We start from the raw sequence: 15,658 nt of genomic DNA, 5'->3' as shown, positions 1-15,658 counted from the left end.
TTCTTTTTGTCAATCTTGCTAAGGGCCCATCAATCTTGTTGATTTTCTCATAGAACCAACTTCTAGTCTTATTGATTTTCTCTATTGTTTTCATGTTTTCAATTTCATTTATTTCTGCTCTAATCTTTGTTATTTCTTTCCTTTTCCTTGCTTTGGGATTAGTTTGCTGTTCTTTCTCCAGTTCTTCCAAGTGGACAGTTAATTCCTGCATTTTTGCCTTTTCTTCTTTTCTGATAAAGGCATTTAGGGCAATAAATTTCCCTCTTAGCACTGCCTTTGCTGCGTCCCATAAGTTTTGATATATTGTGTCTTCATTTTCATTTGCCTCTAGGTATTTACTAATTTCTCTTGCAATTTCTTCTTTGACCCACTTGTTGTTTAAGAGTGTGTTGTTGAGCCTCCATGTATTTATGAATTTTCTGGCCCTCCGCCTATTATTGATTTCCAACTTCATTCCTTTATGATCCGAGAAAGTGTTGTGTATGATTTCAATCTTTTTAAATTTGTTAAGACTTGCTTTGTGACCCAGCATATGGTCTATCTTTGAGAATGATCCATGAGCACTTGAAAAAAAGGTGTATCCTGCTGTTGTGGGATGTAATGTCCTATAAATGTCTGTTAAGTCAAGTTCATTTATAGTAATATTCAGGTTCTCTATTTCTTTATTGATCCTCTGTGTAGATGTTCTGTCCATTGATGAGAGTGGTGAATTGAAGTCTCCAACTATTATGGTATGTGTGTCTATTTCCCTTTTCAGTGTTTGCAGTGTATTCCTCACGTATTTTGGGGCATTCTGGTTCGGTGCGTAAATATTTATGATTGTTATGTCTTCTTGTTTAATTGTTCCTTTTATTAGTATATAGTGTCCTTCTTTGTCTCTTTTAACTGTTTTACATTTGAAGTCTAATTTGTTGGATATTAGTATAGCCACTCCTGCTCTTTTCTGGTTGTTGTTTGCATGAAATATCTTTTCCCAACCTTTCACTTTCAACCTATATTTATCTTTGGGTCTAAGATGTGTTTCCTGTAGACAGCATATAGAAGGATCCTGTTTTTTAATCCATTCTGCCAGTCTATGTCTTTAAATTGGGGAATTCAGTCCATTGACGTTTAGAGTTATTACTGTTTGGATAACATTTTCCTCTACCATTTTGCCTTTTGTATTATATATATCATATCTGACTTTCCTTCTTTCTACACTTTTCTCCATGTCTCTCTCTTCTGTCTTTTTGTATCTGACTCTAGTGCTTCCTTTAGTATTTCTTGCAGAGCTGGTCTCTTGGTCACAAATTCTCTTAGTGACTTTTTGTCTGAGAATGTTTTAATTTCTCCCTCATTTTTGAAGGACAATTTTGCTGGATATAGGAGTCTTGGCTGGCAGTTTTTCTCTTTTAGTAACTTAAATATATCATCCCACTGTCTTCTAGCTTCCATGGTTTCTGCTGAGAAATCTACACATAGTCTTATTGGGTTTCCCTTGTATGTGACGGATTGTTTTTCTCTCGCTGCCTTCAAGATCCTCTCTTTCTCTTTGACCTCTGACATTCTAACTAGTAAGTGTCTTGGGGAACGCCTATTTGTGTCTAATCTCTTTGGGGTGCGCTGCACTTCTTGGATCTGTAATTTTAGGTCTTTCATAAGAGTTGGGAAATTTTCAGTGATAATTTCTTCCATTAGTTTTTCTCCTCCTTTTCCCTTCTCTTCTCCTTCTGGGATACCCATTACACGTATATTTGTACGGTTCACATTGTCCTTGAGTTCCCTGATACCTTGTTCAAATTTTTCCATTCTTTTCCGGATAGTTTCTGTTTCTTTTTGGAATTCAGATGTTTCATCCTCCAAATCACTAATTCTATCTTCTGTTTCTTTAAATCTGTCATTGTAGGTATCCATTGTTTTTTCCATCTTTTCTACTTTATCTTTCACTTCCATAAGTTCTGTGATTTGTTTTTTAAGTTTTTCTATTTCTTCTTTATGTTCAGCCCATGTCTTCATGTCCTCCCTCAATTTATCGATTTCGTTTTTGAAGAGGTTTTCCATTTCTGTTCGTATATTCAGCATTAGTTGTTTCAGCTCCTGTATCTCATTTGAACTATTGGTTTCTTCGTTTGACTGGGCCATATGTTCAATTTTCTGAGCGTGATCCGTTATCTTCTGCTGGCGTCTGGGCATTTAGTCAGATTTCCCCGGGTGTTCGACCCCACAGGTTGAAAGATTTTTCTGCGCAATCTCTGGGTTCTGTTCTTCCTATCCTGCCCAGTAGGTGGCGCTCGTGGCACACGCCTGTCTGTGGGTTCCACCAGCGAAAGTTGCTGTGGGTCACTCAACTCTGGAAAACTCTCGCCATAGGGGAGGTTCGGCATCCGAAGCGTCTTGGAAGAATGCCAGCCGGCCCGGGGTTCCAAACGTGGGGAGGGTCGCCGGCCGTCGCAGCACAGGAGAGCGTCCGGCCAAATTAGCTAGTCGGCCCGGGGCACCAAGCGTGGCGGGAGGGCGCCAGCTGTCGCAGCCCGGTAGAGTGCACTGTTCCCAGCCGACGGGGGAGTCACGTGTTTGGATGGGATCCCCCGGTCACTGTTCTCCGCAGTCTGGGGATTTCCGACCCAACTATCTCAGTTGTTCTGGGGGGCCTCGTGTGGTGGGGGCACCAGCCGCCGCGGCCTAAGGGGACCGCCTGTCCAATTCTACCAGCTGGCCTGGGAAGGTGGAAGGGAGGGATTCCGGTCGCTTGCCGTCCCACCCAGGAAAGCCCATGCCCCTTGGTGATCTCACCGGAGCTGGTTCTCCCAGATAGTCAGCTGTTCCAAGATGGGGTACGCTGTCCCTTTGATCTCCCTCGTGGCTCCGGGAGCTGCTCTGTGTTATCTCCACTCCCCCAGTAGTTGTTCTGGAGGAGGAAAGGTGAGGGCGGCAAGGCTGTCGAGGCTGGTGGCGGAGGAGCACGGTGAAGGCGGGGGAAGAGGGCACCGTGGTAGTTGGAGAGCAGCCGGAGCGGGAGGGGGAGGAGGGGGGGGAGGAGGTCGGGCGGCTCGGCTGCTGCGGGGCGTGGGCGCCGCGCAGCGGGCCGGCAGAGAAAGGGGGGGGGAGGAGGTCGGGCGGCTCGGCTGCTGCGGGGCGTGGGCGCCGCGCGGCGGGCCGGCGGAGAAGAGAGGGGGGGAGGAGGTCGGGCGGCTCGGCTGCTGCGGGGCGTGGGCGCCGCGCGGCGGGCCGGCGGAGAAAGAGGGGGGGGGAGGAGGTCGGGCGGCTCGGCTGCTGCGGGGCATGGGCGCTGCGCGGCGGGCCGGCAGAGAAAGAGAGGGGGGGAGGAGGTCGGGCGGCTCGGCTGCTGCGGGGCGGGGCGCCGCGCGGCGGGCCGGCGGAGAAAGAGAGGGGGGGGAGGAGTCGGCGCTCGGCTGCTGCGGGGCGTGGGCGCCGCGCGGCGGGCCGGCGGAGAAAGAGAGGGGGGGAGGAGGTCGGGCGGCTCGGCTGCTGCGGGGCGTGGGCGCCGCGCGGCGGGCCGGCGGAGAAAGAGAGGGGGGGAGGAGGTCGGGCGGCTCGGTAGGCTGTCTTTTTACTTTCTTGATGAAGTTCTAAGATGCACAAAAGTGTTTAATTTTGAGGAGCTCCCATTTATTTCTTTCTTTCTTCAGTGCTCTTGCTTTAGGTGTAAGGTCTATAAATCCACCTCCAATTATAAGATTTATAAGATATTTCCCTACACTTTCCTCTAACTGTTTTATGGTCTTAGACTTGATGTTTAGATCTTTGACCCATTTTGAGTTAACTTTGGTATAGGGTGTGAGATACGGGTCCTCTTTCATTCTTTTGCATATGGATATGCAGTTCTCTAGGCACCATTTATTGAAGAGACTGTTCTGTCCCAAGTGAGTTGGCTTGACTGCCTTATCAAAGATCAAATGTCCATAGATGAGAGGGTCTATATCTGAGCACTCTATTCGATTCCATTGGTCAACATATCTGTCTTTATGCCAGTACCATGCTGTTTTGACCACTGTGGCTTCATGATATGCCTTAAAGTCAGGCAGCGTGAGACCTCCAACTTTGTTTTTTTTCCTTCAAGATACTTTTAGTAATTCGGGGTACCCTGTCCTTCCAGATAAATTTGCTTATTGGTTTTTGTATTTCTGAAAAGTAAGTTGTTGGGATTTTGATTGGTATCACATTAAATCTGTAAATCAATTTAGATAGAATTGACATCTTGACTATATTTAGTTTTCCAATCCATGAACACAGTATGCATTTCCATCTATTTAGGTCTTCTGTGATTTCTTTAAACAGTTTCTTGTAGTTTTCTTTGTATAGGTCTTTTTGTCTCTTTAGTTAAATTTATTCCTAAGTATTTTATTCTTTTAGTTGAAATTGTAAATGGAATTCATTTCTTGATTTACCCCTCAGATTTTTCATTACTAGTGTATAGAAACACTACAGATTTTTGAATGTTGATCTTGTAACCTGCCACTTTGCTGTATTTATTTATTAGCTCTAGTAGTTTCGCTGTGGATTTTCAGGTTTTTCTACATATAGCATCATATCATCTGCAAACAGTGATAGTTGTACTTCTTCCTTTCCAATTTTGATCCCTTGTGTTTCTTTTTCTTGTCTAATTGCTCTGGCTGGAACTTCCTGCACAATGTTGAATGACAGTGGTGATAGTGGACATCCTTGTCTTGTTCCTGATCTTAGGGGGAAAGTTTTCAGTTTTTCCCCATTGAGGATGATATTAGCTGTGGATTTTTCATATATTCACTTTATCATTTTAAGGAAGTTCCCTTGTATTCCTATGCTTTGAAGTGTTTTCAACAGGAAAGAATGTTGAATTTTGTCAAATGTCTTCCCTGCATCAATTGAGATGATCATGTGATTTTTCTGCTTTGATTTGTTGATATGGTGTATTACATTATTTGATTTTCTTATGTTGAACCATCCTTACATACCTGGGATGAATCTTTCTTGGTCATGATGTATAATTCTTTTAATGTTTTGCTGGATTCAATTTGCTAGAATTTTGTTGAGGATTTTTGCATCTATATTCATTAGAGAGATTGGTCTGTACTTTTCTTTCTTTGTAATATCTTTGCCTGGTTTTGGTATGAGGGTGATGTTGGCTTCATAGAATGAGTTAGGTAGCTTTCCCTCCACTTCAATTTTTTTGAAGAGTTTGAGCAGGATTGGTACTAATTATTTCTGGAATGTTTGGTCGATTCACATGTGAAGGCATCTGGTCCTGGACTTTTCTTTTTGGGAAGCTTTTTAATGACTGGTTCAATTTCTTTACTTGTGATTGGTTTGTTGAGGTCATCTATTTCTTCTTGAGTCAAACTTGGTTCTTCATGCCTTTCTAGGAAGTTGTCCATTTCATCTACATTGTTGTATTTATTAGCATAAAGTTGTTCATAGTATCCTGTTATTACCTCCTTTATTTCTGTGGGGTCAGTGTGTGTCTCCTCTTCCAATTCTGATCTTATTTATTTGCATCCTCTCTCTTCTTTTTGTCAGTCTTGCTAATGGCCCATCAATCTTTCTGATTTTCTCATAGAACCAACTTCTGATTTTATTGATTTTCTCAATTATTTTCATGCTCTCAATTTCATTTATTTCTGCTCTAATCCTTGTTATTTCTTTCCTTTTGCTTGCTTTGGGGTTAGTTTGCTGTTCTTTCTCCAGTTTTTCCAAGTAGAAGGTTAATTCCTGTATTTTTGCCCTTTCTTCTTTTTTTATATAGGCATTTAGGGCAACAAATTTTCCTCTTAGCACTGCCTTTGCTGCATCCCATAAGTTTTGATATGTTGTGTTTGCATTTTCATTTGCTTCCAGATATTTATTGATTTCTCTTGCAATTTCTTCCTTGACCCACTTGTTGTTTAAGATTGTGTTGTTGAGCATCCACATATTTATGAATTTTCTGGCACTCTGCCTATTATTGATTTCCAACTTCATTCCTTTATGATCTGAGAAAGTGTTTTGTATGATTTCAATCTTTTTAAATTTGTTGAGACTTGCTTTGTGACCTAGCATATGGTCTATCTTTGAGAATGATCCATGAGCACTTGAAAAAAAGATGTATCCTGCTGCTGTGGGGTGTAATGTCCTATAAATGTCTGTTAAGTCTAGCTCATTTATAGTAATATTAAGATTCTCTATTTCTGTATTGATCCTCTGTCTAGATAGTCTGTCCATTGATGAGAGTGGTGAATTGAAGTCTCCAACTATTATGGTATTTGTGTCTATTTCCCTTTTCAGTGTTTGCAGTGTACTCCTCACGTATTTTGGGGCATTCTGGTTCGGTGTGTAAATATTTATGATTGTTATGTCTTCTTGTTTAATTGTTCCTTTTATTAGTATATAGTGTCCTTCTTTGTCTCTTGTAACTGTTTTACATTTGAAGTCTAATTTGTTGGATATTAGTATAGCCACTCCTGCTCTTTTCTGGTTGTTATTTGCATGAAATATCTTTTCCCAACCTTTCACTTTCAACCTATGTTTATCTTTGGGTCTAAGATGTGTTTCCTGTAGACAGCATATAGAAGGATCCTGTTTTTTAATCCATTCTGCCAGTCTATATCTTTTTATTGGGGAATTCAGTCCATTAACATTTAGTGTTATTACTGTTTGGATAATATTTTCCTCTACCATTTTGCCTTTTGTATTATATATATCATATCTGACTTTCCTTCTTTCTACACTCTTCTCCATACCTCTCTCTTCTGTCTTTTTGGTTCTGACTCTAGTGCTCCCTTTAGTATTTCTTGCAGAGCTGGTCTCTTGGTCACAAATTCTCTCAGTGACTTTTTGTCTGAGAATGTTTTAATTTCTCCCTCATTTTTGAAGGATAATTTTGCTGGATATAGGAGTCTTGGTTGGCAGTTTTTCTCTTTTAGTAATTTAAATATATCATCCCACTGTCTTCTAGCTTCCATGGTTTCTGCTGAGAAATCTACACATAGTCTTATTGGGTTTCCCTTGTATGTGATGGATTGTTTTTCTCTTGCTGCTTTCAAGATCCTCTCTTTCTCTTGTTTCAACATAATATTGTCCTTTATCACAGTCTCTGTGTCCTACAGGTCCATTCTGTCCACCATACTAAAGCTTAACCACTTCAGGACAGCACAAAGCTGTCTGTGTTCATGCCTCCCACCTACCAAGAATCACAATCTATTAAGCACTGTGATTTTTACTTACTTAAAACCAAAGAACTACTCCTTGGGAAAAGATCAGGAGGCCTCTATATTTATTACTATTATGATCCCCATGCTGAATCCATGCATTTATAATCTCAGAAACAAAGAGGTGAGAAATACTCTCATTAGAGTCATGCAGAAGAAATAGGACTCCAGGCTATTGAAATGACAGTGATCCTAAACATTTAAACTCATCTTTCTTTCCTATGTAGGAATTTACTTGGTCTTCTTTTAAAAGAAGCATCCTTTAATTAGTTTGAATTTCTGTCAAGAAACCTTCTAAATATTCTATGCATGATCTGGAATATTTGCAAAACTGTAGTTTTAGAAATTCATGTAGTAATCGAAAACCATGAAATGTCTGTTAAACATGTGGGTTAAAAGTAAGTGATTTTAAGGACAACCAATGTGGTAAAAAAAAAAACAAACAAACATGTGATGTTATCCTTCAAATTGTATCCTAGAAATCCCCATATATTCTGATGTCAGAGGATTTTATTGTGTAAAACATAATCATAAGTCACTTACTCTGAAGAGCAGAAATATAGGACAGTCTTAAGGAATGCTGATTTGGACTGAAAAATCAAGAGTTTGATTTTAGATATGTCAGCTTTTTCACTGTACATCCCTTAGTAACTCACTTAAAGTTTAAACCTAGTACCCTCAACGGTGTAAGAAATATAATTCTAAATCTATTGTACTAATTTAAAGATTGTCAGATGATAAATAGAAAGAATTGAATGCATTACTAATAAAACTTGAACACAATCATCATAATGCTTACACATTTGTAAAATTTTAAATATATAATAGCATTTGTTATAAAAATATTCACTGGTGTTTTATAAATATTTTAAATATTTTTGCTAATCTTCCTAAGCAAACAGTTAAAAAGGAAGAAAGTTCAATATTTGAACCTACCTTAATAACCATTTTAATCATAGTAAGTCTCCTGGGATTTTTATCTGGAATGAAAAATGTTTGCATGCATATATCCAAGTGCAAAATATATATTACATGTGAAAGATTGGAACTCCTGGCTCAACATTCTGGTCACATATTTTTTCAATGATTTAGCTATGATATTAACTTTAAGAGCTAACATTTGGTAGGATGGAATGATTTCTAAATGTTTTGCTAGTTAATCTTTTTTCATTAATAAAAAAAGAGCTAACATTTGTTCATTTAAAAAAATGAATACATTTGAAACAAAATTCAATGCGATGAGCCTCCATTAATAATAAAAAAACAAGAGATAAAATTATTTACATCATTTTGGTATATATAATTAATTGCATATTATCTTTCTTGGTTATTCAAACATTTTGTTATTTTAACATGCAAATTTTCTAGAGAAAATCTAGCATCATGCACATCTTTTTGTTATTGATCTGAGCCCTAAGTTCATACTATTGGATCCCAAATGTTATGTTATCTACTTGTACCATTGTGGACTCATGCATCATTGAACTGATAGCAAGTATTGTATTAGGGCTGACATTTTTCCTGTGACTTCTAACCAAATATAAAGCATAATTGATTTCATCACATTCATCAATATTTGTATTTTAGACTTTCACTTATTCTTTTATCTCTACTACATAGTATTTTTTGTTTCAATCTCCCTTCAGTTAGTATTCATGACAAGCCCTCCACATATGCATTTTTAAAATAAGAAAGAAATATTTTAGGCTTTTCCAATATAGTCATTGATAGATTTTAATTAAATGTAAAATGTAAAAGTGACATCATGCATCATGACATCAGCAAGAGTTGTAAAGTTCTTGCACATGAGGACCTGACTTCTCTTAATGCCAGGAATTCTTGTAATCATGTGCTAAATGACCTCCCAGAGAATAAGTGAGTACATTAATAGAGGCTCCATTGCAGACCATGTTCAAACCCATAAGAGACCCTAGCTGTCACCTGATGCAGAAACAAGTCAGCCTCTCTGCTCCTGGTCCAAACTGAATCACAGTACTGTGAAGAAATAAATGACTTTTGTCTTTGGCTACAGAATTTGGAGGTGATTTGTTATGTAATAGATGTTCAAACATAATAAAAATTTTTAGTTCATTCCATAAGATCCTTCCACTGCCTCAAACAGATTCTTTTCCCCCTAAGTAATCCCTATTTGACTTTCAGTAATCAACATAAGCATTAGTTTCAAAAGATTTTCATGATCACCAAGGTTAGGGCTAATTCTCTTCTTCCATGCTCCCATCAAAATCTCAGTACATAGCTATTTAATTGTTTCTCATGTTATGGTAAAAAGTTAATAAATGATAAGGATGCTGAAATTCAATGCTACAACTTGAAAATTTTAAACTTAGAAAAGTATAATTTTTAAAGTATTGGTGTGAATTATCCAAAAATGGATTTCTAATGTACTTGTTGTATTCAAGTCAGGATAATGATTCTAATGAATGCCTAGATATTTGCATAGTATGTTATGTTGTGTTCCTCTTGTTGTCAAGACAACTCTGTCCTGATACCTCTGCTTTACCTTTGGAGTTTTTTTATGCCCCAATATAAAACAAGGTTCTCTGGTATTTCTTTTTAATGTAAAATCATCAGCATATAACATAAAAAATTTTAGGATGTTTGAGAGAAGGTTATTTTTTTCAAATTCCTATAAAGAAAAATGAAGAGAAAACTAAAAGGAAAGGAAAGAATAGAGTAGAAAACTCATGTCTACTGTACTATTATTGGAAAACTACTTTTATGGCCCATATAAGCCTTTCTGTTAAAAAGTGTTTGTCCCATTGTGCCCTGCTGATATCAGTTTAATGACCTAGTTTCCACAGTTTTCAATGAGAATTGTTTTATATTGTTTGTTCATTCTTTAGGACCCTAAAAGACTATAATCACTGAGAACATTGTCCTGATTGCAATAAGAGGAATTACCTGTCCAAGTTGTATTCTTCTGTATGAGAGAATATGATGCCAAGAGATTAACATTTACTCATCTTGTAAAGCTTGTGCTCATACCAGTGCTAAGAAATGAGTCCAGCTGCATTGAGTGAAGAAAGCTTTTCACTGAAGTGTGGTCCTTCTCTACTATTCTCAGAGAGGCTTCAAAACCATTGTTCACCCTGTGAAATTCCAGTTCTGTTTTCCTTTTCTCTTCTATATTTATTTTAGAAATTAAGAAGTTGATTATGTATTTATACATCTATTGCTACCACTTAGAAGAAGCAGATTATTCAGTCTAATGAAACATCTCATGGACTCTTAAAGTAGATGAGATGGAAATATTTCTGCTATGTAAGATCAGCCTCTGAATCCTTTTAGTTAATTCTTCCCTCAATAAAATATACTTCACAATAAGAAGATGTGTTTCTAAATGTATCTAATCTGTGTTCAAAATAGAAAAAAATAGTAAATAAATGTATTAATTATTCTCAAGTACCTGGGAATTTGACATAAAACATGAATCATGTCTCCTTGGATCCATTGCCCTTGTACTGATTGTCTTCTCCCATAGCTGAGATATAGTAACTGGAATAAGTTATCCACATGAAATGTTATATCATAAGTTTATTCTGAAACTAAAATGTGTACTTTAGAATTTCTTTACAAAACTAAACTTGTGTATACAATGCATATAGTATATGATTGTTTTATCATTATTATATTATGAAATAATCATGCTAGCTTGAAATTAAATTTTCATTGTTAATTCTATATGCATGAAGTTGTAGTAAGATTTGAAATCTAATTTTCCAAAGTAATGTAGTCATTTTGTATTAATTATTAATGTAAACATATAGCCTTTAGTGTTTTTACTTGGAGGTGTAATCATAGATAAATCCCATCTGTGTAGTAGTGGACTAATTGACCTGAATAGGCTTATAGTATGAAGCAGCAAATATGGCTGATGGTGGAAAGAAGTCTTTACAATATGGGAATTATGAAAGACTAAGCAATATCCTTCCTGTTCTTCAGTTTTTTGAGATAACTTAGGAAAAGCTACAAGAAATCTGTACTAATATACAGAAAGCAATTACATATGAAATACTAAGTATTAACCTTGTGGAGGTAATTTGGGAATAGTAGGAGGTAGAACAAAGGGAGAGAGGTGAAGGCATGCCAGATTATACCAAGACAGCTATGGAGAAAGCAAAGCTTCATGATGTCTTCACCTCTCTGATGAGCCCAGTAGTCAAAGGATTAGACATTTAGCATGAAGTATTTGGAAAAGTTTGTCCTATCATGAGATGGTGTTAAAGAATGGAGGGTGATAATTACAAAATGGGAAAAAGACTTGAATAGACACCTCTCAGAGGAGGAAATACAAATGGCCAAAAGACACATGAAGAGATGCTCAATGTCCCTGGCCATTAGAGAAATGCAAATCAAAACCACAATGAGATATCATCTCACACCCACCAGAATGGCCATTATCAACAAAACAGAAAATGACAAGTGCTGGAGAGGATGCGGTGAAAGAGGCACACTTATCCACTGTTGGTGGGAATGCCAAATGGTGCAACCACTGTGGAAGGCAGCTTGGCAGTTCCTCAAAAAGCTGAATATAGAATTGCCATACGACCCAGCAATACCATTGCTGGGAATCTACTCAAAGGAATTAAGGGCAAAAACTCAAACGGACATTTGCACACCAATGTTTATAGCAGCATTATTTACAATTGCAAAGAGATGGAAACAGCCAAAATGTCCATCAACAGACGAGTGGCTAAACAAACTGTGGTATATACATACGATGGAATATTATGCAGCTTTAAGGCAGGATAAACTTATGAAGCATGTAATAACATGGATGAACCTAGAGAACATTATGCTGAGTGAGTCTAGCCAAAAACTAAAAGACAAATACTGTATGGTCCCAATGATGTGAATTGACACTCGAGAATAAACTTGAAATATGTCATTGGTAACAGAGTTCAGCAGGAGTTAGAAACAGGGTAAGATAATGGGTAATTGGAGCTGATGGAATACAGACTGTGCAATAGGACTAGATACAAAAACTCAAAAATGGACAGCACAATAATACCTAATTGTAAAGTAATCATGTTAAAATACTGAATGAAGCTGCATCTGAGCTACAGGTTTTTATTTTGTTTTGTTTTGTTTTGTTTTGTTCTTATTATTATTACTTTTATTTTTTTTCTCTATATTAACATTCTATATTTTTTTCGGTTATATTGCTAGTTCTTCTAAGCCGATGCAAATGTACTAAGAAACGATGATCATGCATCTATGTGATGATGTTAAGAATTACTGATTGCATATGTAGAATGGTATGATTTCTAAAAAAAAAAAAATGGTCAGCACAATACTGCCTAATTGTAATGTAATTATGTTGGAATGCTGAATGAAGCTGCAACTGAGCTATAGTTTTTTTTTTCTCATATATTTTTGTACTTTTTATTTTTATTTTTGTTTTCTCTCTGTGTTATCACTTTATTTCTTTTTCTGTTGTCTTGCTATTTCTTTCTCTAAATCGATGCATATGTACTGAGAAATGATGACCATACACCTATGTGATGATATTAAGAATTACTGATTGCATATGTAGAATGGAATGATTTCTAAATGTTGTGTTAGTTAATTTTTTTTAATTAATAATAATAAAAAAAGAATGGAGGGTGAGGAGTAAAACAGGGTTTCCACTCAAGAAAGTTATATGCCCCTGTCATGGTCAGGTTCATGTGTCAACTTGGTCAAGTGGTGGTTGGGCAAATGCTGGCTTGTCTGTTGCAATGAGGACATTTCATAGAATCAAATCATGGTCATGTCAGCAGCATCCAGTTGATTCCATTTGTAATCAGCCAAAGGGGAGTGACTTCTGCAATGAGTGATGTTTAATCTGATCACTGAAAGCCTTATAAGGAGGATTCAGAAGACACAGGCTCTTCCTGCTTTGGCTGGTGAGCCTCTCCTGTGGAGTTTGTCCAGACCCTCTATCAGAATCGTCGGCTTCACAGCCTACTCTGCGGATTTTGGACTCTGTTCCCGTGGTCACGTGAGACACTTTTATAAATTTTATATTTGCAAGTGCTCCCTGTTGATTCTGTTCCTCTAGAGAACCCTAACTAATACAGCCCTCTTTACATCGCTTCATGTAACATGACTAGCTATAGAGAGGTTGCCATGAATAAGACTGAAGGCTGAGAAAAATTCCTCAGCCTAATCCAGCTTTGAGCATTATTGGACTCTCATACATTTTTACTCATTGAGTGGATATTCTTGATGTAGAAATCACTTTTGGTTCCTTTTACTACATTGCTTCTCCCATGCTAGGACACACTTCCCTAATCATTACCATAGTTATTTCTCTTTGTTTACCTCCGTTACTAGATCCTACAACTTAAAAATAGGTAGAATCCTCCTATTCCAATATGCAGAATTAAACATTCACCTATCAGGAAGAGGTACATTTACTTAGTTCATTTCTGGTCCAGATGATATAGCACATTATATATACCACAATTCAATTCTTATTTCCAGCATAATTTCTACCTGCAACTGGATCATCTTGTTAAGTGAAAGTTTACTTCACAATCTGGTCATTTAAATTCAAGGGAGAGAAAGAAAGAAATCCCAATTAAGTCTCTTTGACTTTTTTGTATTCTCCTACTCAATATTTGACAAATTCTGCACTGAATGACATTATATATTTACATATATATGAAGGATATGATGCTTTATGCCTTTATATAATTTACTGAGTAAGGAACCTCAGATTGACTAAAGGGAGCTAGAGTAAAATAGCAACAACAACAACAATAATTATAAACTCTTTTAACTAGATGAGATGAGGTCTGCTTTGCATCCTATTTTATACTTCCTGTGTATTACTGATAATGAATATTTATTGTATTTATATTCAGATAAACAGACATATTACTGATAGGAAATTTTGCTCATGCATTCTAAAGGAATAGTAATATTTCTTTTTGCATTAATAACTAGCTGAACTATTTTAACCGGGAAGAATATAAATGTGCATAATTTTGAATATTCTTTAATGGATGTTTTAGTTTCTGGGGCTGCTTAAAGCAATATAAATGGTTCAGTTTAAGCAATGGGAAATTATTTGCTTATGGTTAGAGTCTGGGCAAATGTCTAAATGAAGGCAATGCTTTCTTCCTAAAGACCATCTGCCAGGGATCCTTGTCTCCTCTGATGCATGGCAGGCCCATGAAGGTGTCTGCTGGTGTGCCTTCACTTCTGGGATTTGCTGATTTCAGCATCATGCTTCCACAGCTTTCTCTATATATATCTGAATTTCATTCTTTTATAAAGGACTTCAGTAGGAAGATTAAGACCCATTCAGATTCAGGTGGGTCACACTTTATCTGAAGTTGTTTCATCAAAAGATCCCACCCTCAATGGATTCACATCCACAGGAACAGATTAAAGGCAAGAACATGTTTTTTGTGGTGTATACCACAATGAACATTCAGTTTTTCTCAAATATTTCCTTTCAAAATGCTCCCAAACAATAATATTAAATTTAGAGAGAATGTGGTTGTGTGTCCAAATTAAGAAAAGTTTTGAATGACAAATGAAAAATTCAGTTAAGCTTCTCTATTTTATTTTCTTTATAACTCAGCACATTAGTACTTTAATATGTATAATCATCCATTTCTTTTTAATTCTTGTATCTCTGTCATAATATTTTTAGAATCAGTGAACAGCCTATCACCTATCTTACTGATGAAACCTGTTCTTTAGGTACAGTGAGGATCACCTTGTTGCAGTCTCACTGACTTTTTCAGATAATTCTTGAATAAGGTATATTAAATATTTTATGACTTAAATTTGTTAGTTTTCTAATATAAGTTTCTTTCTCTAAACTGTAATCCTACTTTACTCTTTGAACTTTAGTAAATAAGACTAAGACATTATAATCATTACTCAAGTTCATCTAACCTTTCATAACTTTCTTTGTAATTCTGATAGCTCTCCCCCCTTGTATTTAATTTATACCCATGCATGGCAAAATATTCAGATACTTTGTTACTTTACTGAATTTGACTCTTAGTCTTCTCTTAGTTAACTAGGTATCACACTTAGCCTGTAATCTTTCAGTTTTAATACATCTTCAATTGTATCCTTTGTTAGTTTCCACTTACATTAAAAAAGTTTATATGATTTAAAATCTCTACTTGCCATCCTAGTGTTATATATAATATACTAAGGATTCAACACAATCTGATAAAAACACCTTAAGTATTATAATCATGTTCCAGTCCAATTTAATAGTTTTTTTAAAATTACCCTCACCTTCATGATTTCAACTTCCTGCGTCTAGTAATGAAAAACTAGTGTAAAGTCAATCAAACAGCCCAGGAGGAAACATCTAGACAATCTAGGGAAAACGTGTTTTACAGGATCAGAGAGCTACCACAATAAGTAGTGGTGATTTGAAGGGATGAAATCTCAAAGATATGGAAAACAGGGAAGTGACACTGATATCTGTCAACCCATTTTCCTGCACAGCATGTACT

General features: G+C 36.9%; 1 protein-coding gene across 11 annotated transcripts in view; it reads left to right on the top strand.

Annotated features, from left to right (window-relative positions):
- The window catches only part of LOC143673286 (uncharacterized), a 76,240-nt gene that overhangs the window by 45,191 nt on the left and 15,391 nt on the right, over window positions 1-15,658 (top strand). For 7 of the 11 annotated variants that reach the window (XR_013170307.1, XR_013170306.1, XR_013170304.1 and 4 more), the window contains one exon: window positions 10,028-10,498. The exons of the other annotated variants lie outside the window; for them this stretch is intronic. Coding sequence is in view for 1 of the 7 variants with exons in the window: in XM_077147606.1 (XP_077003721.1) it covers window positions 10,028-10,035 (8 nt within the window). In the remaining 6 variants the exon portion in view is untranslated. Of the gene's footprint in view, window positions 1-10,027; window positions 10,499-15,658 lie in introns of those variants that run through there. 11 annotated transcript variants of the gene reach the window in all.

Source organism: Tamandua tetradactyla, unplaced genomic scaffold (genome assembly GCF_023851605.1).
Source record: "Tamandua tetradactyla isolate mTamTet1 unplaced genomic scaffold, mTamTet1.pri scaffold_73_ctg1, whole genome shotgun sequence".
NCBI lineage: Eukaryota > Metazoa > Chordata > Mammalia > Pilosa > Myrmecophagidae > Tamandua > Tamandua tetradactyla.
Note: the sequence above shows the minus strand (reverse complement) of the source record. Positions and strands in the feature narration are given on the sequence as shown.